Here is a 26,112-nt window from a genome sequence, read left to right as displayed (position 1 = left end):
ATATTTAGATCTTGTTTCAGTTCATCATGACAATTTTTAAATTGGAATATTTAGTTGACTGACGTAATAGTTAAATACTGGTATGTTTAGATTTACATATTCCATTTTGCTATTTTCTATATGTCTCCTGTCTATTTTGTTCCTCTCTTCCCCTCTCCCCCCACCATGGTCTTACTCTCTGTTAAATATTTTTGCGGAGCATTTCAATTCTGTAGCTGCCGTTACTTATGTTTTTATTGTATGTTTATTTTTAAATTTATATATATATATATATATATATTTTAGATTTATTTTTTATTTATCCCCCCACCCCCACCCCAGCTATCTGTTCTCTGTGTCCATTCGCTGTGTGTTCTTCTTTGTCCGCTTGTATTCTCATCAAGCGGCAATGGGGATCTGTGTCTCTTTTTGTTGCGTCATCTTGCTGTGTCAGCTCTCGATGTGTGCGGCACCACTCCAGGGCAGGCTGTGGTTTGGTGCAGGGCACCCTTACGTGGGGACATCCCCGCATGGGCCAGCACTCCTTACAGCAGCACTGCATGTAGGCCAGCTCACCACACAAGTGAGGAGGCCCTGGGTATCAAACCCTTGGACCTCCTATACGGCAGGCAGCTGTGAGCCACATCCACTTCCCCCATAGAATTCTTGACTGATAGCTTTATTTTTGTTTTGAGCAATTTAAGTATGTCATTCCACTACCTCTGACCTCTTTTTCTTCTGATGAGAAGACAATAATTGTTTTATTGTTCCTCTGCATATGATGAATCATTTCTCTCTTGTGCTTTCAAGATTTTCTATTTGTATTTCAACAGTATGACTATGATGTGTCTAGGTTTAGATTTCTTTGATTATACAATATGGGATTCATTTCATTTTTGGATCCAGAGAGTAATATTTTTCATCAAGTTTAGGAAGATTTTAGCTAATAATTTTTCACAATTTTTCCTTCACTTTCTCTATGTTCTCCTGTGATTCCCACGACATATTTATTGGCATGATGGATGTTGTCCCGTAGGTCTCTGAGGTTCTGTTCATTTTTCTTCCGTTCTTCAGATTGGATAAGGTCTATTCATCTATCTTCAAATTTGCTGATCTATTTTCTTCTATCATCATACATCTGCAATTGAGCTCCTACAGTGAATGTTTCATTTCAGTTACTGTATTTTTCAACTCCCAGTTTCTCAATGGTTCCTGTTTTAGTTTCCAAGGCTGCTCAAAGCAATGCCATGAAGTGGTTCAGCTTAAGCAAGGGAAGGGATTCACTTATGATTAGAATCCAGGAAAATGTCTAAAATCAAGGCATCATCAGGCAATGCTTTCTCCCTGAAGACCGGCTGCTGGCAACCCTTGGTTCAACTGTCTCATAACAAGGCATATGGTGGCATCTGCTGGTGGCTCCTGTCTCTTCCAGGTTTCACTGATTTCAATTTCTTACTTCTGTGGCTTGCATGTCTCTCTCTCTCTCTCTCTCTCTCTCTCTCTCTGTATTCATTAAATTTATAAAAGACTCCAGTAACAGGATTAAGTCCCATCCTGAATGAGGTGGGTCACACCTTAAATGAAGTAGCCTCATCAAAAGATCTGACTTACAGTGGGCTTACATCCACAGGAATGGATTAGCTTTCAGAACACGGTTTTCTGGGATACACACAATTCCAAACCTTCACAGGCTTTTTTTCCCTCTAATTTCTACCTTTCTATGATTCTGTATTGAAGTCATACTTTCCTGTAATTCTTTTAACATGGTCCATTAGTTGTTTGGAGTCTTTACCTGCTAAATCCAACATCTGGGGACTCTCAGAGACCATTTTTGTTGACTACTTTTTTCCTTAAAAGTAGTCACACTTTGTTTCTTTGCATGTCTCAGAGTTTTCGGTTGAATATTGGAACTTCTAGATAATATAATATAGCTACTATGAATTCTGAGATCCCTCCCCACCACAGGATGGTTGGTTTGTTGTTGCTTAGTAACTTGCCTGTTCTAATTCTATAAAGTCTGTCTCTCCCACATAAAGTAGTAGCTAATATCCCTGTTAATTTTTTTTCAAGTACAACTTCCTAGGGACCACCCCTATATCTGTATAACATTTTGTTCAGTCAAAGACAGGACATAGGTTTGCTCAAACACATTGAGCCAGTAAAATTCTTACTATCCTCTAATGGATTTGTGTATGGGTCAAGGACAGCATTCAGAGCTTCAGCCATTTTCAAGTCTGCTCCATCTTTTCCTGAATTTTCCCAGGTCATCTCCCATTTCCTCTCTGTGTGTATGCAGGCTCCATCAGCCAGATATGTGCAAGTGACTGGGGTCCACTTCAGTCTCTGCTTTCTGTATGTACAACCTCAGGTCAACTCAAGGTACATGGGTTGCTTATCAAGCCTTCCATCACCATCCCACCTCCCAGAAGCTCTGCCTGGGTTGAACCACCTTGGGAACAGAGTGGATGGGGGATGAGGGGAATGGGAGCAGTCCGAGGGAAAAACAACTCGGACTCACATTGTTCATACCGAAAGTTAGGAGTCTGCAAGAATACTTATTTCTCAATTTGTTACATGTTTTAGCCTATTTCTCTATTCCCAAAGAGCTGGAATTATTTGTTTTCGACAGTTTGGTCCAGTTTTATCAGGGCTTTGGGGGGATTTGTTGATCTCCTCATGCCATCATGCCAGAGGCAAATTGAGGTCCAATTTTTAAAAAATTATTTGAAAGTACTTTAAATACATAATTAGTAGAGACATAAGATTCTAAGCAATTATATGCATGTTTCATCGCCCTTCATTTGAGAAAGATATATTGCTGAAGCATTTCCTATACAGGCAGATATTCAGGGTCAGAAGTAATAAAACCATCAATCATAGCCCTTTTGCACTAATCACTTTAATAAGAAATATTAAGTACTTCACTCATTCTCAAAAGTCTCACTCAGATGCAGAAACATGGCTAGAGTCAGGCAAGCAATTCACATATCAGATTTCAAAGATTTTCAAGATAAAGTGAACTCTTCAAACGTCCAATTAATGAAGAAGTAAGCAAGACTGGCATGATAACATAATAGTTCTCTGAGAGAAGCCAAAAGTTCAATAATGACTATGCAAAGGCATGCTATTTTCATACTAGCATGAGACAAATTTCATTATATCCTGCTGAGACTTCAGTAATAAGCAGCCTGCACTAATAACATTTGATAAATTATTCATCTTCACCATCTACATGCAAATAAAGGAACATATTTTTGCCTGATGATATAATGAGTTATTTTCCAATCTAATGATTCATTAAAGATCTGGAGATTTAACAATAGTCTGTTTTTTAAAAAATTGAAAATTATGGCACACTAAAAACAGTAAGAAATAACATTTTAAAAATCCCATGTTATACCTGACAAAAGACGAAAGAAAGTAAATTCAACCAGAAGACAATCTTTTTAATGGACCAGTGGAATACAAAACTTTTATTTTTTTGTTACATATGGATGGTCTTCTTTAAAAATTGTTTCAAACATAGTTGCTGTTCTGTATTAATTCTTTAAATCCACAGGGAACAGAATGAAAATATATACTATGAATCATTACTTACCATACATGCAGTTATTAATATTGTTCCATCTAAAAGAATCTGAAATTTGACAGACTAAAGAGTAAAACTTAAGATGTCCTTAAAAGGCATATCTCTGGAAAGAAAAGAAGAGGTCGCAAGGACTTGGATCCAGAGAGACACATAGAGGGAATAAAGATGTGAAAGGTAAAAAAAAAAAAAATTCTTAGAGCAAGTCTATTCTAAAAATGGTCATGCTCTACTTAGGACGGAACCACAAAGAAAAGACCACAGTCACACACACACTGTGCTTCTCTGTCAAGTCCGTCTTTTGCCATCATTGCCAATGACGGTGATGGAAAAAAGAATGGATGCTTGATGAGTACGAATTTATTTTGCTACTACTGTAAATTTCATCATCCTTTATGGTTGGAAGGAAGGGAAAGGGAGTAAAAGAAATCCGGACAACAGGGTTTAAAAGAAAAGGAGGAGGGAAAATAACAGTTTTCAACATTACTTCAAACCCATGTAATAAGAAATTTAAGGAGAGAGCATTCAAAGGAACAGAAGGGAAGGATGAGGGTCAGTGTGACAAGGTCACCTCATTAGAACAGAAGACCACTGAGGAGATGGGGATAAAGATGGACAGCGATTAAAATGGAGACATGCAATTTTAATACAAGGATGAAAAAAGAAAGATTGCCTCATATGTGCCATGGGGCACACGCAAACAAAATGTTTCTGAAATCTTTTATCTTTTCCATTTTAAATGCAATGATCAAGCATGTTTCAGTGGATTAACTGTCTTTAATAAATATCTAAGTTGTTACTTACAAGTGTCACATAAAATTCAACATTGTTAAAACCAAATTCAAGTTTAATGACTGAGGCAATCAGCAGTTATTTATAAATCAGCGCAAAAATTTAATTCTATGCTGGTTCTTACATCTGATCTAAGCCACTAAAGAATGCCATTAAACCACTTCATCAGCTAAAATTATTCTATATTTTTAGATTATGAACAGAAAACTAGTTTTTAATATGTTATATATTAATATTTTTGTTATATATTAATTATAACTTAAGTAATTTATATAACTTACTGTCATCTGCATATTTCTGAATTCATAATGGAAAACCTATATAAAGAGAAACCAAAGCATGTTTTGCATAGCAATTGCTATACTAGTTGAATCGATATTCAATTTTGTCTATGCATCTTCAAGAGAAAAAAAAAATTTTCTCTAAATCCTGCCAGTGCTAACTGCCTTGAACACTAAAGCAGAGAGATAACATCCAACCTGTATGTAACAGAAAGCGCAGCCCTTGTCATGAAGCCACTTCTAATGGTGGCTCACATAAGCTCACCCACTGAGTGACGGGAACATGACACACAACAAAACATACACGTATTACCCAAAGAAGGTTCCTATGGTCCCTCTTTCATTCTCAGAGGCTAAAATGTCATACAAATTAGCTTCTGAATATTATTCCACATTATAGAAACACCACCAATCTGGCAACTTGGATTCCTTTTTTTTTTTTCCCTTCTTTTACAGGCTCTATAAACAGCCAGACCTTACTTCAATGCTTTATGCATTCCACCTAATTCTAAAGGTCATTCATTATTTCCTTAACATGTGACCACTCCACCTCCGTCACCACTGGAGAGGGTTCATGCCAAATTTTCTTTCTCTCTTGCTAAATTCACACAAATTGGTCGTGTTAAATATGCGTTCTAAAGACCTGCCTGGTAGGAATACTGGAAAACTTCTCATTAAAGCAATCCAACATGATGCTGGGGGCAAAGGGCAAGAGACAGTTGTTGGCAGAAAATGAAAAAAAAAAAAAGTAAATTAGAGGGGGAGCAGATGTGGAGCAGTTGAGTGCCCACCTCCCGCATAGGAAGGTCCCAGGTTTGGTTCCCTGTGCCGCCTAAAGAAGACAAACAGACATCAAGCAAAAACAATGAGCAAACAGAGCAGGGAGCATCTAAAGCTTCTTTAAAAATTAAAATCAAAATTTAAAAAAAATAAATAAATTACAGAGATCAAGTCTCACTGAAGTAAACTTGGTTCAATCAAGATGAATATTATTTGAGAATATTAGACAGGAACACTCAATTTAATCTGTTTTCCTACAAAATGTTCAGTGTTACTCCTTGATACATCCTGCATTTTAAGCCACTTACTTAGAAAGGAAAACAAAAGTGTAGCCAAAAGTTTGTTTCTACTCCTTCAATGTCATTGCTCATCTGTAGGAACCTCTTGGGAATAAAGCCATTCTCTGATATTCACACACTAAAGTTTGATGACCATCCCTTTAAATATTTTCATTTTAAAAGAAGCAAAGAAAATAAAACAAAGAAGTTGGGTTAAATGGAAAACAGCACCATCATCACAACTCTGTGTAGAAAACCTTTCCACGTAACACCAAAATCGACTCAAAAACAAGATCTTTACATTTCAATAGCTCCAATTCTTATCTACTAAGATTAGACAATATCTCCTCTTTCAGCAAGTATGATGAGTTTGAGTATTTAATAAAACAATAACACCAAGAAAAATTAGAAGAATCAACTGCTCAAAACGACAAAATTTCAAGTGCAAATAAAAGTGTAAGTAAGAAGAGTGGGTTAAGAGTTACCTATGCACATGTCCAGAGTTTAACACAATGAGAGAATCCAGCACCTTACTTGACAAGACAGCTGGGGGTGAGAAGAGGCTAAGGGAAGATCTTAGAATGCAATTTAAATCTGCAGAAAGTTGAGGACTGTTGCTCTTTAATGGGAGTTTGTAACTTAAATTGTTACTGAATGTCAAAAATCCTGTTGCACACACAAAAAAATTTCTATGCCATATCATGATGTGAAATGTACGGATGTAGTACAAGAACTGTGGAAGAGAACAAAGACAGATGAAAACCTTTCTTGGAAATGAGCATTCCTAGGCATTTTTTTCCTTCTATTTGCACAGCATTTCCGGTACAACTAATAATATTATTTTAGCTTCATCATAATTAAACAAAGGATACAAATGAAAAATAATCCTCTTAGGCAACTGTCCTATTACTCTACAGGAGATACCTTCTGGGGGTGGGGGCAGATTTACCATAAGCATTTAATTTTATGTTTTAATTACAACTTTGGCAAACTGGTAAATTTTTCATGCAGTGAGAAGAGGTTTGTGTGGTGCCAATTTATTTTTCAGAACCTAAATCAAGTGTACTTCAAAAGTCAAAGCTCAACATCAGCACTGACCCTTGAAAGAACTCCTCAGAGCACTACCATCTTGTCCTAATAGGCTCTCCTGAATTCTAAATATGTTTGGTATCTCCAAGGCCATAGCTTTTATGGCAATAAAGCTGTGAATGCTTCTGTTTCAGCACATAAGGAATACACAGCAGCAATATGGGACAAAATCATTTCTCACACCCAAATCTATATTCCCAAAGTTCCTGCACCAGGGCATGAAAGCAGAGAAAACAGACCCGACATCAGATGCCCTTCAAGTTGCTAGAAAATGAGAACAGTAAAATATAAGATATAAGAAACTCCTAAGCCACATTTAACTTTTAAAAATTAAAGCTCAAATTCCTACTTTCAATCATGAATGAAAATGTCAAGCCTCTTCCTATTATTCAACTTAAGCCACCATAAAGTACATCAGAAGGTAGATGGGGAAGAGGGAAAGCTGGAGAGTTGCCCATCTGTGTATCTTTAAAAAGTCCCGTCTGTCTGCTTTGCCCTTAGTTTCAGTTCCCACCACAAGATGCACGGAGTTGTTCCGCAGGCAGTAGAAAGGCATCTAAATGGGAAGGGCATAAAGATGGGAGAATCTGAAGTTTGTCTGGTGGCTTTGAACTCATACTCACTTAGTTCTCAACTCTTTGAGAAAGGTATTATCCCTGCCCTTCTATAAAAAGAATAACAATGAAAGAGTTTTGGAAATGCAAGAAAACTAGCTGTACATTTTATACTGCAATACCATGCATTAGTGCATATGCACAACTGAAACAAAAGTTACATAAAATACTACTATAAATAAGGCAAAAAATGAAGTACATCTAAAGTAGGATTTTATCAATATTTAAATTCAACATAAAGGACTCCCCCAAAATTCTGACCTGATCCACCAAACTGACTTCTCCACTAAAGGAAATTAAGATCTTGAGTAAAACAAACTCATAAACAAAGAAAGGGAATGAAATGGTCTGACAAAAGCTTGCTATGTCCAGTGGGACGCTATGAGAGTGTAGTCAACTTGGGAAGATCAGGAAAGGCTTCAGAGGAGAGATGACTCTTGCCTGGGCAGGATAAAAATTTAAATTTATGTGATTAAATTATATTTCACAGTGCATTTGGAGACTATGCTAACCCAGGAAACACAGTTCTTTACTGGAACTCCTGCTTGTTGTTCATTTCCCTCCTCTTAAAATCAATCTAGTTAAGAGCCTATTGCTAAATCCAAATTGCACTAAAAAGACTTATTACAACTTGGCATGAGGGAGTCCCACTGTGAAAAACTATATCTCTAAAAATAAAAATGCTCTTAAATTTAGATTATGAGGTGGAAATTAGGTAAGCTGAGGTGCATTCTTCGTACTAACAAAGACTGACATTTTTAAAAATTTTATGAAATGACAATTGTTATTGATTATGCTATCTTAAAGACTGAAAATTAGATACATCAAAATACTTCCAAACTTTCCTGAAAGTAAGGAACACCTAAATAAATGGAAAGACACTCTGTGTTCATGGATTAGAAGACATTATTGTTACAATATCAATACTTCCTGTATTAGTCAGCCAAAGGGGTGCTGGTGCAAAATACCAGAAATCGCTTGGTTTTTCATAAAGGGTATTTACTTGGGGTAGAAACTTACAGTTACCAGGCCATAAAGCTTTAAGCTACTTTCCTCACCAAAGTCTGTTGCCATGTGCTGGAGTAAGATGGCTGCTGACATCTGCAAAGGTTCAGACTTTCCTGGTTCCTCTCTTCCCAGGGCCAGTTTCTCTCCAGGCTCTGCAGCTCTGCTCTCTCCACAAGGTCAACTGTATAACTATCAGGCAAACAGCTCATCCCTCCTTCCAGGGCCTCTGCCATGTGTAAGAGAAACCTCTGAATCCAATATAATCTAATATGCCCAAAGGGACACACCAGTTTACAAACATAATCCAATATCTATCTTTGGAATTCATAAACAATATCAAACTGCCATACTTCCCAAAGTGATTGACAGATTCAATTCAATCCCAATCAAAATTCCAACAGCCTTCTTTGCAGAAATGGTAAAGTCAATGATTAAATTCATAAGGAAGGACAAGGGTCCCTAAATAGCCAAAACCATCTTGAAAAAGAACAAATATGGAGGGCACACAATTCCTAACTCCAAAACTTCAAAAGCTACAATAATCAAAAAAGTGTAGTACTAGCAGGACAGACACATAGGCAAAGGCAATCAACAGTGTGAGAGTAGAAATAAACCCACACACCTTTGGCTAATTGATTTTTAACTAGAGTGTCAAGTCCATTTAATAGGAAAAGATAAGACACTTCAACAAATGGTGCTGGGAAATCTAGATATCTACATGCAAAAAGAATGAAAGTGGATTCCTACCTTACAAGAGATATGACAACCTAAATATAAGAGCTAAAACTAAAACTTAGAAGACAACATACGGAGATACCTTTAAGATCTCATAATAAGCAGTGGATTCTTAGACTTCACACCAAAAGTATGAACAGCAAAATAGATGAACTGGACTTCATCAAAATTAAAAACTTCTGTGTAGAAGACATTATCAATAAGGTGAAAAGGCAACCTACAAGATGGGGAAATACATTTCAAAACCATGTATCTCATAAGGTTTTACTATATAGAATATAAAAAAAACACCTATAACTCAACAACAAAAAGACCAAAAAAAATAAATAATTTTTTAAAATGGGCACAGAACTTGTATAAACATTTCTCCAAAGAAGATAAATGTTCTTTCAGCACATGAAAAGATGCTCAACATTATTAACCATTAGGGAAATACAAATCAAAATCACAATGAGATACCTTCTCACACAAAACAGAGTATTGTTCAGCCTTAAAAAAGAATGAAGCTGTAAAACGCGCAACATGGATGAACCTTGAAGATGACATGTTGAGTGAAATAAGCCAGACACAAAAGGATATATGATTTCATTTATATGAAATTATTAAAATATGCAAATTCATAAAAACAGAAAGTAATTTACAAGTTGCCAAAGGTTAGAGAAGGGGGAGGAAGAAGAATTAATTCTTATTGGGTTCAGAATTTCTGTTTGGGGTGATGGAAAAGTTTCGGTAATGAATGGTTGGTTACAGTAGTAAAACATTGTAAATGTAATTAATATCACTGAATTGTATACTTGAAGGTAGGTAGAATGGGAAATTTTGTGTTATACATATGTTACTGCAATTTAAAAAAAAAAAAAAAGTTCTGCATACAGCTACAATATGTACCTGAACCTAAATGCCTAACTAGGATTAGGACATACGTACATTAAGAAAAAAATGTAGGAGTATCTTGACCTAACCATTAACAGTAAAAACAAGTGTGTTTCACATAAATACCTCACAAATTATCCTTTAAAAAAAAAAAAACACCCAAGGAATTTACTCTGTAAAATCTCTTCATTAGCATTTTATTGTTTAGATTAGCTTTTGATTAGTTGCTTAGAGTTAAAAAAAATATTTTACCTCACTCATTTCCTAATTTAAGCACCTTTAAAGTGAGGCAAGACTAAAATATTGGATATAGATTTTTTAAAATAACAAAAGAAACAAACCTTTATTAAATCCTTACAAAAAAAACTGTTTTTATGTTGGCACAAAATGAAATGGGAAGTAAAACGAAAAGGAAGGGAAGGAGGGTGGGGAGAGATCGAGGAGGAAAGGAGAAACATGAAGGTACAAAACTTGTGAGAGAGGACACAAAAGAGAACTCAAAAGAGGTGAGCAGTGACCTGAAACAATTAGGTGCGAGGAAAGGAAATAATAGTGAGTGGGTCTCACTGCCCTTCGACCCATGGAAGCAGCCTTATAGGAAGGACAGAACGTGGGATTTGGAGTTAGAGGATTACACCGCTGCCTGGCTGCATAAACCACGATGCCGGGCTTCCTGTGGAGTGGCAATGAGTCAGTGGATATGAAAAGGGTAAGCTACAAAGAGTCCTACAGAAGTTCATTACAGTTGCTACTGTAATTCATGCTATTGTAATCTTACTAAAAGGCCTAGAGTGCTAATGGCGACATTTCTGTCTCCCAAAAGCAAGAAGGCAAGGAGATTTTCAAAACTTTAAAAAACCTGAAGTTAAAATCAGATCCCACTTATTTTCAAAGTTCTGGAAGGGTATGAAAAAGGTCACAAATAATTGCACAGATAATGAGAATCAAATTTGTGAATGATTTTCTAAAATATGGAAATTATAATGGATTCAAGGTCATCCCTGTTAAACTACTCACTCATATTCTGATATACTTTCCTGAACAGGAGGCAAGGGAAAGAAGGCACAAATAGTATGCAAGGAACTGCACAAGCTACTGGGTATGTCTAGGCAAGTGTGGCTGATCCAATCAGGGAGAGAACCAAGGCTGTTTCTCTACCCCAGGACCTCTGAGTGACCTGACTCTTACCCAGCAGGGCTCACAATGGCAGGAAATCCTGGGGAGGAGCCACATGGCTGAATCCCCAACCCCCGGTTCCTGATAAACCACACTGCCATATGCCTTCCCTGGCCAGGGGACCTTCTCCCAACACACACCCGTAAGAATCACTGCCCCAGGTGACATTTATACCTTATATTAAATGTGCCAAATTTCTATTCTCCCCCAGCAATCCCAGCCACCAAACTAAAACTGCCTGCCTCCCATTCCTGAAAATGAAAGTCCCCCCGGGTAGAAGTGAAAGTTGGTTCAAAGAAGAATAAAAAGCTCTTAAGTACCAGGGAAGGACATGGCCTGACATCACCAGAAACTCAGTACAAGTGAAAGGAGGAAAAGGCAAGAAAACTAAATAGCTGTGCTTTACACAAGACCCCTTCCCTGCAGAATATACAGGCACATGAAAGAAAAATGTAGAGTATGTTCGCTGCAAACACCTTCCGCTTTATGTTTAAGTAGGAAGGTAGAGTGAAAAAAACAACTAATCTCTGGTATGTGGAGCCTGCGATGAGAAGCAAAGCCTAGTCATATTTTAGTAACTTTGTGAGAGATCCTGTGTTCAAAATGTTAACATCTCATTCTAAGGACTGACTCTGAAACTCACTTTCATATTACAGACTCATTCCCTCCTAAGTATGAAGGAACCCCACATGTCGTACAATTAATCACTAAGGAAACGGAGACCCAATGAGGTCATGTGGATTGCTAAAGAAGCGAGTAGTAGTGCCAAGTATTTCAACACAGCTCTTCGTATACTTAAGCCAGGACTCACCCAATGCAGAAACAGACTTTTCACTGCAGAGTAAAGAAATGATGCACTTGTACTTTCCGAGTTACACTAAAGATTTAATATATTTAATGCCATCTTTTATAAGGACATTTCAATTACTATTCCCTTATTATTCAATAAAATGTATACCTTGTTAATAAACAGTTACTGAGATAAGTTTCTACTTAAAATCCCTCCATAGTTGATATCCTAAATGGAGATTCTGCAAATGAGGTTCCCCCTTCACACTAATAAATAAGTGAAATCGGTATTTATGTTCTTAGCCTCCAAAGTAATTGCTACGTATCTGCTATAGGCTTTGTAGAGTTTTACAGAATACTTTTAAAAGATGTGTAAATCTCTAAATGTTAGATACAAAATGTTAAAATCAATCACACATTCTGACTATGCCATTGACTATCAATTATTGGGCTTCCTAAGGAAAGGTAGACAGCACCCCCGGATAATGCATAACATCTACAACAGTCTAAGTAAATTATTCTAATTGTCAAACAATTTTTCAAGAAAAAGAGGAAATCAGACTTAAATTTCTTATCTACCCTCAACTGAGCTGTCAAATTGTTCTATGTTGCCTTTTTCTTTCACTTGGCATGGCTATAATAAATGATTCAATGGGAAATAAAATCTTTAGGGTTTTTTTTTCAATTTTAAAGGACGATCACAATTTTTATATACGTTTTATTTTCCTGAGTTTCAGACATTGCAGCTCTAATATGACCTGGTTTCCACTGTATATTGCTATTTTTTTAATAGAACCCCACTATAAAGTTATTAGAGCAGAATCGTCAATATAACAGGATTTCCTGTGGTGTAAGAGTAGTCAAGCCAAATTAGAAAACATCACAATTAACATATTCACCAATTCTTTGACAAATGTAAGGAAGCCACTAGTATCATTTTCTTGAACTTTAGAGTGCCAACTATTCTCATTATACTTCTTTTAAAAAGGTTTATTTATTTCACACACACACCATAGTCTGCTCTGTGTCCATTCGCTGTGCGTTCTTCTGTGTCTGCTTGTCTTCTCTTTAGGCAGCACCAGGAAACAATCCTAGTACTTCTGGAGTGGGAGAGAGGTGCTCAATCTCTTGCACCACATCAGCTCCGTGGTCTGCTGCATCTCTTACTGTCTCTCCTCTGCGTCTTTTCTGCTGTGTCATCTTGCTGCACCAGCTCTCTGCTTGGGCCAGCTTGTCGCACAGACCAACACTCATGCATGGGCCAGCACTCCGCTCAGGCCAGCTAGCCTTCACCAGGAGGCCCCAGGAATTAAACCCTAGACCTCCCATATGGTAGATGGGAGCCCAATCACTTGAGCCACATCTGTTCTCGTCATTATATTTTACTAATCAAAAATAGCTGATCCTGGGAAGCAGATGTGGCTCAATCAGTTGGGTGCCTGCACCCACCACCAATGAGCAGACACCTAAACAAGCAGACACCACAAGCCAGCAGACGCTGCAGCCCATGGGGAGCAGCTGTGGCTCAGGCCATCAGGCACTTGCCTCCCATGTGGGAGATCCCAGATTCTATTCCTGGTGCCTCCAGGGGAAGGCAAGCAAACATTGAGCAGACAGATGAGAAAGGGAGGGTGGGGATAAATAAATATAAATAAATCTTAAAAATAAAAACTCATCCTGAAGATTGCAGTTAATAGTATGATTATAGCAATGCTCTTCTTTTAAACGGTGTTAACAACGTGGTGATACACAGGAAAATTACAACTAATATAACTTATGGACAATAGTTAACAGTAACACTGTAATATTTTTACAGCAATGGCAAAGAAGATATATCATTCTAAGAGACAACTATAGGAAGTACAAGGGAGTATGGGATTTTTCTTCTTGGAGTAACAAAAATGTTTTAAAATTGGCAGAGGTGATGACAGTACATCTCTCTGATGAAAATGAGAACCACTGAGCATACACTTTGAATGGACTGTACACAACATGAGGCTATATAACACAGGGAATCCAGTGGTGGAAAATGGACTATGGTTAACAGGACAAATAAGAGAATGCTCTCTCATAAACAACAACAAATAAGTAATATTAATATAGTGTGTTAATAATAAGGCAGGCTGGGGGGAAAATATACCACATGTAAGGTATGGGCTACAGTTAGTAGTAATATTTTGATGATACTCTAGCATAGTTCGTAATAAAAGTTTCACAGCAATGTAAGGTGTTGGTGATGGGGTAACATAAGGGAGCGCTGTATGATGAAAGGTACATTTGTTTTATAAGTTCACAATTTTTACTATACACATATTGTTTATGTATGTTCATGTATGAATTATATACTTTAATAAAATTTTATTTTTTAAAAATAGCTGATCCTCTAAATGAAGAATATAATCTCTCCAAACACATAATAAAGCAGATATGAGATAAACACAGAGCATAAAAACAGTTAACCACATACCAATTCTCTAAAAAGTTAGTTATAATAAAGGAAGACCATATGAAAAAAATTCTTTATGTTGTTACATATGGGCATGTTTTCTATGAGAGCTTTAAAACATGATTAATTAGTCTACCTAACATTTCTTACCTTACAAACTTCCATTAGAGTAACCTGTATAAAATTTTAGGTATAGCAGAAGTTATTTCTGGTAGTGATGCCTTATATTATTTGTTAAATAGTGAAAAAAATAATATGATAAGAGAAATTAGAACCTTGGGACTCAGAAACTGTATGTCTGAGAAACCAAACAACTAAAATGAAAATGAATATGCAGACTTTAAAAACAAGTATGTTCAAACTGTTTTTACAAAAGTTTGCACCACAATAATTTAGTTTTAGAGAATTTAAGAGTCTCACCTTTGTGCAATCTGCCAAGATACTATCAAGATTCACAAAACTTACTATGTAAGCCCAGCTGAACAGCCAATGAGTCTTTGTTAATAGTTACACAGGGAAGGATGGGGCTGCTTTACAAGACAGGTTGGCAGGGCTAATAACGGGGTCATGGGAAGCCTGAGCAATTCAAGCCTGAAGTAATTTCCTTTCCTTGTTTTCAACAATCAAACCAGAAAAGCATTATAACAATATGTTGTGTGAAAACTACAGTAAAACCACCAATCTAAACAATTCAACACTGTGCACTCTCCATCCATCCGTGGAATGAAGAAATCAGAAGCGAACAAAATACCCAAGTCTTGAAGTAAGTAAATTCCAATGATGAGAAAAGAGAGTTTCAAACCGTAAGAAAATACATCTTTGAATAGAAAAGTGATATAATTGATGAAGACACAGAGTCAGTATAATTAAAGACACACCAAAAGCATATAAACAATTGTGAAGTCATCATAAAGCAAAAGAATCTACTTGGGAGAGAAGTTTAAGCAGTGGTTTGAGTCTTAAAAGTTTCAATGGCTGAAAATTATTAAAAACTTGTTACTTAACCACATTCACTTAGAAAAAACGATGCACATAACCATTTACAATGTTTAAGGAAGACTTATCTACTGCATATTTTTTCCTCTTTATTTTTTTTAATGTTATATTAAAAAAATATGAGGTCCCCATACACCCCCCACCCTCCTCATTCCACTCCTCCCACATCAACAACCTCTTTCTTTTTTTTTTTTTTTTTTTTTTAACCCAAACTTCAGTCATTTTATTTAACACTTTTATGATTTTTGTCCTGATAAAATACCATTTGTACTATTGTTTACTTAATATTGTTAAAGTATTTTATTTTTTTTTTATTTTTTTTTTTTTAATTTTTTTATTTTTTATTGACTTTGTAATAATATTACATTAAAAATATATATGTGAGGTCCCATTCAACCCCACCCCCCCACCCCCCCTCTCCCCCCCCCCCAACAACACTCGTTCCCATCATCATGACACATCCATTGGATTTGGTAAGTACATCTTTGGGCACCTCTGCACCTCATATACATTGGTTCACATCATGGCCCATACTCTCCTCTATTCCATCATGTAGGCCCGGTGAGGATTTACAATGTCCGGTGATTACCTCTGAAGCACCATCCAGGGCAGCTCCATGTCCCGAAGACGCCTCCACCTCTCATCTCTTCCTGCCTTTCCCCATACCCTTTGTCCATTATGTCCACTTTTCCCAATCCAATGCCACCTCTTCTATGTGGACACTGGATTGGTTGTGTCCATTGCACCTTTATAACAACCTCTTTCATCATCATGGCACATTCATTACATTTGGTGAAAACATTTTGGAGCACTGCTGCACCACCTGGATAATGATTTACATTGTAGTTTACACTCTCCCCCAGTCCACCCAGTGGGCCATAGCAGGACATACAACGTCCAACACCTGTCCCTGCAGTACCACCCAGGACAACTCCAAGTCCTGAAAATATCCACACTCTGTTGCATATTTTCTAGTAGATGAATAATCTTTTACTGCTCAGGATGTGTGTGGATGGAAATAGGACTGATAATTTGGCTAATAAAGCCATAAAATCATAACAATGCAGGCAAGATATGACATAGTGGTTTCTCCAGTACACAGTCCTTTGGAGCCATTAAGACAAACCAAAGTTTGGAATAAATACCTGAAAATCAAATAAAAGTCCTAAGAAACACCAACTTGGTTTTCTTCGGCAAAACTTTGTTTGGTACCACAAAGAAATTAGCCTACTCTTATTTTTAAAAATATTATGATTTCAAATTGCTACCTAGGATAGATGCAATGAATAAAGATATTATGATTTCAAAAATGCTACCCAGGATTAGATGCAATTGATAAAAAGAAGTTCACTCCAGAAAAAAATATACGTAAAAGTACAGAGGACAAGTAAGTAAAGCTAGAATCCTATTGTCAATTTGGGGAAATTGAAAGAGGGGAGAGAAGGAAAAGAAGGTAGGAAAGGAGGTAAAATGATCACACTTAAGGAAGTGCCAAAATGTAGTGGTTACCAAACCATCAGGTCTTAACATGGTACACAGACTTTAAAAAACAGAATTGCTTTAAAAAATAAGTAACAGCAGTAAATCCCTGACTTCTTTAAGTTATTATAAGCCAGGAATGATCGCCTATTTAATTGCACCAGTGAGACTGGGAAGTTATTCTTAATATGTAACATCTAACATCCAATGCACATCTTTTCCCACTATATTCAGACTATGGTAACTCTATCAGAGATTACTCAATAATGGGAGGATGCATAAAAGTATGCTTTCAAAGCATATATTGAAAATCAACAGAATTATTTTCTTAAACAGCAAATACTTAAAAAACACATGTGCCTTGGAGATCCAATACTGCCCCAGAGACACAATGCTATATATCCAAACTCACTCACTAACTTTTAATTTTGGAAAGCATTCTCAAGTAAGCACTGGACTTTAAGGAGCAGTTATTCAGTCATTAATAATAATAAAATTTCACTTGTTACAATCCTGCCTTCCAGTCTCAATTTATGAAGAGTGTATGCTCTAAATAAGTACCAAATATACTGAGTAAAGATTAATAGCAATGTGTTAAGTAAGAAAGCTGTTAAGCCAGAAACTGAAAATTTAAATCAGTCTAATCCAAGATCACATCAATTACTGAGAAGTTAGGGGAAACAGAAAATCAATTAAACTTGCAGATTATACCTTATGGGAAAGACTTGAATTACCAACGCTTGAGTCAATTGGAATTAGACTGAATGAAACATCAGCAAACATACTAAAAACAGAGGCCTCTTTTAAGAGAAGTTGACTGGAAAGAAATATGACTTAATGGTAAAAACAGTTTTCTAATTTCAATAGACATTATTTACTTGCAGTTATTTGCCATAAATTATCCTGGTAGAATATCTTTAATAAAGACAAGTTTTGTGTTTTTGTTTTTTAAGATTTTTTCTTTAGAACACAAACATAGATGTCAGAGGAAATACAGATTTATAAAGATCATTTATACCCAAAAAAAATGTTTTTAATGACCACAGAAGCCAAGATTATGGTACATATAAACATGAATACACACACGCACAAATACTTTATATTCCTCTTTAAAAAAAAAAAAGTGACTCCTTTAAACATTGTATTTCCTCCCTTAGACTCAGTCCCATATCTTGTTGAATTATCAAAATGACACAGAAGAATATCCTAAATTCATTATAATCAGATGTCTCCTAACAAAAATGCTAAAAATGGATGGAAATTTGAGCCTTTCTTAAAATAGTGAGCATTCATTCAGAAATAAATCAAATTTTCCCTTTTGTTACAACTAACACAGATATAAATGAAACAAATACAAAATACATTAAAATGCTTTCAGTATCAATGTGTCTTAATACAGTTTTAAAACATTAGTTGGCATAATAACACAAGCAGCATTCAGAATGCAAAGAAGCTGTGGCAGAGGCCCCATGTCCAAACCACCTTCAAGGAAGAGGTAGGAAGAGAGCCCAAGGGCAACCAAATGTGGAAACAAAACAGTTACGGCAAAATCCTCTTGCAAGACTGCATTCCATCTGGCCCTTCAGGTGAGCCTTGTTCCTCCACAGAGCACTTACCACTCAGGGTTCCAGAAAAGCAGATGGTGTACTGCGTAACCGAAGAGATTTTAATACACCGACTATTCACAAAGGTACAGGCAGGGCTAAGGATACCAACAAGAGACAGTGCAATACCCTAAGGATAGCAAAGATGGGACACTATTTCTACCCCTAGGCCTGAAAAGGCAAGGGGGAGACTAGTTACAAGAGGCTGGAGAAAAAGATGCAATGGTCGAGGGACCATGTGGCCAGAGCTGTGGCCTTGGGATGAGAGAAGGAACTATGCAAGCAGGAAGGGAGGGCATGAGAGAGGAGAACAAATATTCCTAACCCACTCTCTTGTCACTCTCCAGTCTCCCACTAGTACCTCTCACTGGCACCTCCCAATGGCCAAATCCAGCTGAAAGCAGATGACTAAGATCCTACTGATGTGGTTCATATAGGTCAGACGGCACACTCACAATAAAGGTCAAGAAGGGTGAAAATGGGTAGAGGGTGGATCAGCACAGGCCAAGAAAGTTTATTCAGCTCTGTGCAGGACCCTAAGATGAATGTGAAGCAAAGTGCAAGTAACACAAGAAACATCAAACAGCACAGGTGCCTGGGGAAGTGGACTTGGCCCAGTGGTTAGGGCGTCTGTCTAACACATGGGAGGTCCGCAGTTCAAACCCTGGGCCTCCTTGACCCGTTTGGAGCTGGCCCATGAGCAGTGCTGATGCGCGCAAAGAGTGCCCTGCCACACAGGGGTGTCCCCCACGTAGGGGAGCCCCACGCGCAAGGAGTGCACCCCGTAAGGAGAGCGGCCCAGCGTGAAAAAAAAGTGCAGCCTGCCTAAGAATGGTGCCGCCCACAGGGAGAGCTGACACAACAACAACAAAAAAAGAAACACAGATTCCCGTGCTGCTGACAACAACAGAAGCGGGCAAAGAAGATGACGCAGCAAATAGACACAGAGAACAGACAACTGGGGCAAGGGGGGGGGTGGGCAGGAATAAATAAATCTTTAAAAAAAAAAAAAAATAGCACAGGTGCCTGGAGCAAAGAATATTATAAATGTATGGCATTAATGGAAGAAAAGGTAAAAATGGCAAATGGGATAGAAGACGATCAGCCTAAGAAATCCCAAATTAATTTGTTGGCATCAAGTACCACTGAAGGTACACATGTAAGGAAGCAAAATAATCCAAGGATAACGGTAGTAGTTTATATAGTTTGAATGGAAAATAGTCCCTAATGGCAAAGATCAGTTAGATTATTCTAGCAGTCAAGGTAATATGAGGCAAAAATTAATATAAATTGAGTCTCTAATATGTTCTAGCTACCTTAATAATCTTATCCATTTAATCCTCTCCATTCTAAATGGAGAAAACTGAGCCTCAGAAAAGTAACTTGCTGTAAGACAACCTATTAAATGCTCCAAAGTCTACATTATTTCACTACTAAGACTTAATTCATCAGCCTTCCCACCCTTAAACCAGAACTGACAATGAACATCCCCATCAACTTGACCTTCTTCTCTTGCTGTAGACTCTCATAAGTAAATCCAAATCCAAGGCTCACCTTCCAATAAATCCACCCAAGAGCAAACCCTTTGGTGAGCAGCCATCCCTAATTACTCTGGCTGGGGGTTCTAGGTGTTCTGAGATCTCCTATGGAGTATATGTCTCTGCTGGCCACCGGGCAGCCTTCTGAGCACACTACTTGTTTCAGAGACTGTTGATTTTATGCGTCAACCTGGCTAGGCTATAGTACCCACTTAATTAAACACTAATCTATATAATCTATTTTATGATGTAGGTAACATCAACATTCAGTTTACTGTTAAGTAAAGGGGCTCATCCTCAGCAATGTGGGCGGGCCTCATCCACTCAGTTGAGGTTTACTGAAGTAGAAGAAATCCTTCCTCAGGACTATAACACAAATCCTGCTTGAGTTTCTAACCTGCTGGCCTACCCTACAATATTCAAACTGACCAGCTCCCACAATCACAAGTTAATTCCTTAAAATAAATCATATAAACACACACACACATGCATGCACACAAACTTACACACATACATACATACATAACTATGGTATTGGTTCAAGTTCCCTGAAGAACCCTGGCTGATACAATAACCATTATTTTTATTTTTATTTTTTTTTAACTAAATGGCCACTATGTGCCTGGCTAAAGAGAGGACACGAACAGGGCAACAGTACCCTCGAGCACCTCAAAGCACTGCTCAAGAAGCTCAACGGAACAACCTTTAAGGGAGTGATTCTCAACTAGGAGGGAGGCCTGAAGGCAAAGAAGAGTGTGAATGGAGTGTCCGAATTAAGAGCATGGGGCTCGGGAGTCAGAATGCCAAGATTCGTATCCTCACTCTGCCACTGACTGGCTGTGTGCCCTTGTGTCTCACCTTCCCAATATGCATTAAGGAAAATACACCCACTGCCCAATGCTAGGATTAAGTTACAGTCTTATTCTCACATTCTAGATCAAGCCCTATTAGAGCAAAGATTCAAAAACTAATGAATACAACTAAAAGGTCTACATAGAGGAGTACAGTTAAACACATTGTTACCTGTGGTTACAGAGTGTCAGACAGACTTTAAAGTGATTTATAAGAAGATTAATGACCTGGAAAGAGCTTTTGATATAGTACTGAGTGGAAAAGGCAGAATATATAATGCCATATATAATGACACTAAGTCTAAGAAGACATATATACACAGAACAGATCTAAAGAACGTACACTAAACACCAATAGGTTCATCTGATTATAGGATTAAGGAAGACTGTTGTTTAGTTCTTCTACATATTTTATGATATGACTTTCTGTAAGAGAATATTTTCCTTTTGTATTCAGCAAGATAATTTAGTAAAAGAGAGCTTTATTGCTTAAAAAAAACTAATGAATAAAAGAATGTGGACGGTAGTAGATATAAGGTAGCAAGGAAAGTACTAAATTAAAAATGTCAATTTGACTGAAGTAGCATATCTGATTTTTGTCTTAAAAACACAAATATTTCATTTATAAAACAGTTTAAATTTTAAGTGAGACTCTAATCAAACGTAATATTTCAATATTGGATTATCCTAGTTTATTTGTCCTAATCTAATACAGGAAAAGTAGCCTAGAAATAGTTAAAGGTGAACCACAGAATTCAGGATGATTTATTTTACAGTGACTTCAATAAGTTTCTGTTTCAAATAGCACTGGCTAATGAAATAATCAGAGCAAAATTCTATTTTCTAGTATAACTGCAAAAGGGTATCAAAATTGAATGCCATTTTTAAAATATTTATAAAAAAGAAAACTAAGTGATATCAAAATATGGAAATAGATTTTCTTATTTTAAAATGATTAAATCCTATCTTCCTAATCTGAGGTTCAAATTAAAGCCATTCTTACATAAAAATAAACATTTTTTTAAAAATACACTATGACCTGATTTGTTTGTAAGCTAAACAAATTATATAAATATATATGCCTGCCTTCTATATTGGATTGATCAATGCATGATGCCAAGAACAAAATTTTATGGTTTTATACCTAAGACGACAACCTTATAAAAATGCTTAAAAAAAAAAGTGGCATTTTTATAAAATAGTTCAGAAAATACATAAATGTACTTATCTCACTTTCAACAATTACCTTTAATTGTTTCCTCCACGACTTCTACTACACGATCTATCTGCTGAACCTAAAAAAGAAAGCAAACTTTAAGACAAGAATTCACAGAGAATAAAAATTAATTTGTGTTTATCGTTCTGCTTGAGTCAATGTTACATATTTTCTAAGCATATAAATTCAGGTTGTCTTTAATTAATGCCTTTGGAGATATTATTAAAATATTTATTCTATATTAATGTTTTATGTTACAATGAAGTATGAAATTATCACCTCTTATCCTTCAATGCTTGTTGAAATCATGTTCCATTTAAATAAATTGCCTGGAGTTTTGTTAGGATAGACTATCAACATAAACTCAACACGTCTTGAAATATAAACTTAAGTTTAATTAAAACACCATTCACACAAAGCTTCAAGAAAAATGGCATAAAATTAACACCTACACAAAAGGACACACTGGTATTAAGAAGTCATAGCCCCAAATTGTTTTATTATTTTAATATTCAAAGCCCTTCTAATGAATTTCTACAATGCATTGGAAACTGTGCTCAGTTCCATGAAGTACAAAAGTCAAATAATGCAGCTCCTGCCCTAGAGACTGGTGATCATGGAAGATTTCCCACAGTGCCTAGGGAACACAGAGGGAAGGTAATAAAATCTGACAGAGCTACAGAGTGCCTCCCAGGGATCCAAATATAACCCTTGAAGGAAACACAGGATGAAGACATGAGGAGCCCACCAGAAAGAATAGTACGAGGGGCTAGGGTTCAGAAGGAAAACCCAAAAGCAAAGAGTACGGCCCAAGAAGCTAAAGAGAGGAAGACAAACAAGAATAGGTCAAAAGTTGATATTACTTCTCCTTTAAGATTTTTCAAGTCACCATTGTTTTATTAAAGAAGGAATTCATGTTCCCTGAAAATATTCAAACTAAATAGAAATATAAAATGAAAATAGTCAAGGTAACACACAGTGTCATCAATCCTCCACTCCCGGTGCTCAGATGAAATCACACATAATGGTTTAACATGTACATACCAAGACACTTCATTGCTAAACATTTATATATAGTTCTATTCTGCCATTTTAAACAAAAATGGAAGATACAAATAACACATGAGCAAATACACATAATAGATCTGCCACTTGATTTTTTCTAAACATTGTCATTACACACAGTCTACTGCATTCTTTTTAATTGCTACCTACTATCTCACTGTATGGCTATACCATTAACTACCTTGATGATGGATCTTTAGGCTACTTCTATCTTTTCATTATCATACTACAATCCTTAAATGAATTCAAATTACAACAAAAGATAATTTTTAAAAGAATTTACTAAAAATGCAACAAGTTTTTAAAAATATATTCTTTCAGCACTAGTGTCTTCCAAAGAAATAAGGAAAGACTTGTGAGTGCACACTTGAACAAAATATTTAAAGGGAGAACATACCCTGTCTCTGACCATTCAGCTCAGTATGATGGTAGTAGCAGCAATAATTAAGAAATTACCAAAGACAAAGTAAGTCTCAGAGAACAGTAGTTAGATCTTCAGTAGCCAAAATATCAACTTTTCTGGTGATACATCCACCACTTCCACAAGGAACAATTCTCTCTGGTTTCATTAAGAGCTCAAGGGGATGGATTCCTTACAGAATATTTAATGTGATCTTAGAAGCCAGGACAGCCAAGATTTCAAAAAGGAGGGAGGGGACAATTGTGGCAGATGCTACAGAGATACCAAGTAACATAAAGATTAAAATAGGTTATGTTTGATGTAATAAAAATGGAGTTCAGTAATAATGAACCGTAAATAAGAAAATGATAACAACTAATATTGATTATTCCTTCAACAGGCTGGCTGTTTGGAAAGGGAAGAAGGAAGAAGACTCCTGGTAGCTACAGGAAATTGAGTAGATGTCTGTTTGGTTTTAGGTTAGTGTATTCAACTATTTATTTCTTTTTTTTTTTTTTTCAGTTTACATGCTGAGGGGAAAAAGTCAGAAGAGAGAGAGAACTTGAAGATGAAGAAATGATTGATGAAGCAAGGTCCTTCAGGAGTTGGGAAGGGTAAGATCCAAAACACAGTAAGAAAGAAAAGCCCAAGATGAGGCAATCAGGTCTTCTTCTGAATTAAGGAGCTAGAAGGAAAAAGCATGGACAAATGCTACAACTCCTGTAGAAGTTGAAGAGGTTGCTAGGCAAGTTCCCACCTGTTGGCGTCAATTTTCTCCGTGAAGTAAGTAGCAAGCTCATTTGCTATGTGGAAGAAGGCAGATGTACTGAAATAAGAGAGTGAATGTTTCTAATACCTGTTACAGAGAATGAAAGAGAGTGATGACTAAGGATACATAAAAAATTGCCAGACAGTATTAAAATACCAGCTGAGATTACAGACCTTGAATTTCTAACAATGATGCCCATATCCTTGTGATTTTTTTCAAGGTCCAGCAGTCCCAGTGTAGGAGCTAAACATTTAAATAAATGGATTTATCTAAGGTTTGTTTATTCCATCCTTCATTCACTCTCTCATCATTTATTGAACCTCTAATATGTACCAGAATAGTTAAAAAAGATGAAGAAACAGCACTGAGAAACGTCTCTTCCAAGGAAGCATGGACTGGGAGGAAATAGAGAGAAGAAAGTTGACTATGCATTTTGGATCAGACAAAGCTTGTAGACTACATGGGATAAGGAAAGAAGTAGAGCCAGAAAGGAGAAATGAAGTGGCTGATGGTCAAGTGAAGAAAAGAATTAAGGAAAGAAAGAAAGGAATAGAAGGAAGGAAGGAGGGAGAAAGGAGAGAGAATGAGGTGGGAAGTGGAACGGGGAAAAGGCAAAAGGACAGGAAATTATAATCACAATGCAGATAGACATCTAGGATTTTTGAAGAGATGCAAGGTCCCAGATCTGGTCATGAGTACAGGGTACTCAAATAGAAATAAGGTGATATCAGTTGAGGACAGAAGACAAAAAAAGGGGGGTAAATTATGAGACAGTTCAATAATGAAGCCAAAATGAAAATGTTTTCCTGTGCATTTGGAAATATAATAGTTCAAAGCAGCAAGGCAGAGAAATAAGGCTGACTCTTCAACTGCACAGTCACATAGCATGTGGACTAAAAATAACTATCATTACAGAAGTGTCAGAACAACATGAAGAGGAAGCATTCACTTAAATAGCTAAGTCTGAATCTATAAAACTCCTAGAAGAAAACATAGGCACAAATCTCTATGTCCTTGGATTAATGAATGGTTTCCTAGCTATGACACCAAAAGCACAAGCAACAAAAGAACAAAACAGATAAACTGGGCATCTCAAAATAAAAAACCTTTGTATTTCAAAGGACACCATCAAGAAAGTGAAAAGACACGCAAAAGGGAAGAAAGTTTTAAAAAACATATATCTGATAAGGGATGAGTGTCTAGATATATGAAAAACACCTACAATTCAATAATTTTTTAGAAATGTTTAAAAAAGAAAAGGATCTGAACAGACATTTCTCAAAGAAGATGGCCAAAAAACACGAGAAAATGTTTAATATCATTAGCCACCAAGGAAATGTAAATCAAAACCAAAACCACAATGAGATACCACTTCACACCGTAAGGATGGCTGCAACAAAAGACCAATAAGTGTCGGTGAGGATGTGGAAAAGTTGGCAACGTCATATGCTGATAGTAAAATAGTGCAGCTGCTTTGGAAAACAGTGTTACCACACCACCCAGCAATTACATTCCTAGGTATATCTGAAGCAAGAAGAAAATATATGTCCACACAAAACTGTGTACATGAATGTTCATAGCAGCATTATTTATAATAGTCCAAAAGTGGGGAAAAAAACAGTTTTCCACCAACTGAAGAATGAACCAAGAAAATGTGGCATATCCATTCACTGGAATACTATTTGGTTATAAAAGGGAATGAAACGTTGATACATGTAGCAACAGGTATGAAACTTGAAGTCATTATGCTAAGTGAAAGAAGCCAGAC

At 36.6% G+C, this 26,112-nt stretch overlaps 1 protein-coding gene across 8 annotated transcripts in view; it reads right to left on the bottom strand.

The window, feature by feature from the left end:
- CDKAL1 (CDKAL1 threonylcarbamoyladenosine tRNA methylthiotransferase) overlaps positions 1–26,112 on the bottom strand; it is a 696,475-nt gene that overhangs the window by 471,098 nt on the left and 199,265 nt on the right. For all 8 annotated transcript variants that reach the window (XM_058285307.1, XM_058285304.1, XM_058285306.2 and 5 more), the window contains one exon: positions 22,141–22,189. In XM_058285307.1, the coding sequence (XP_058141290.1) occupies positions 22,141–22,189 (49 nt within the window). The remainder of the gene's footprint in view (positions 1–22,140; positions 22,190–26,112) is intronic.

Source organism: Dasypus novemcinctus, chromosome 22 (assembly GCF_030445035.2).
Source record: "Dasypus novemcinctus isolate mDasNov1 chromosome 22, mDasNov1.1.hap2, whole genome shotgun sequence".
Classification (NCBI taxonomy): Eukaryota; Metazoa; Chordata; class Mammalia; order Cingulata; family Dasypodidae; genus Dasypus; species Dasypus novemcinctus.
This window is presented reverse-complemented; position numbering and strand designations above follow the sequence as displayed.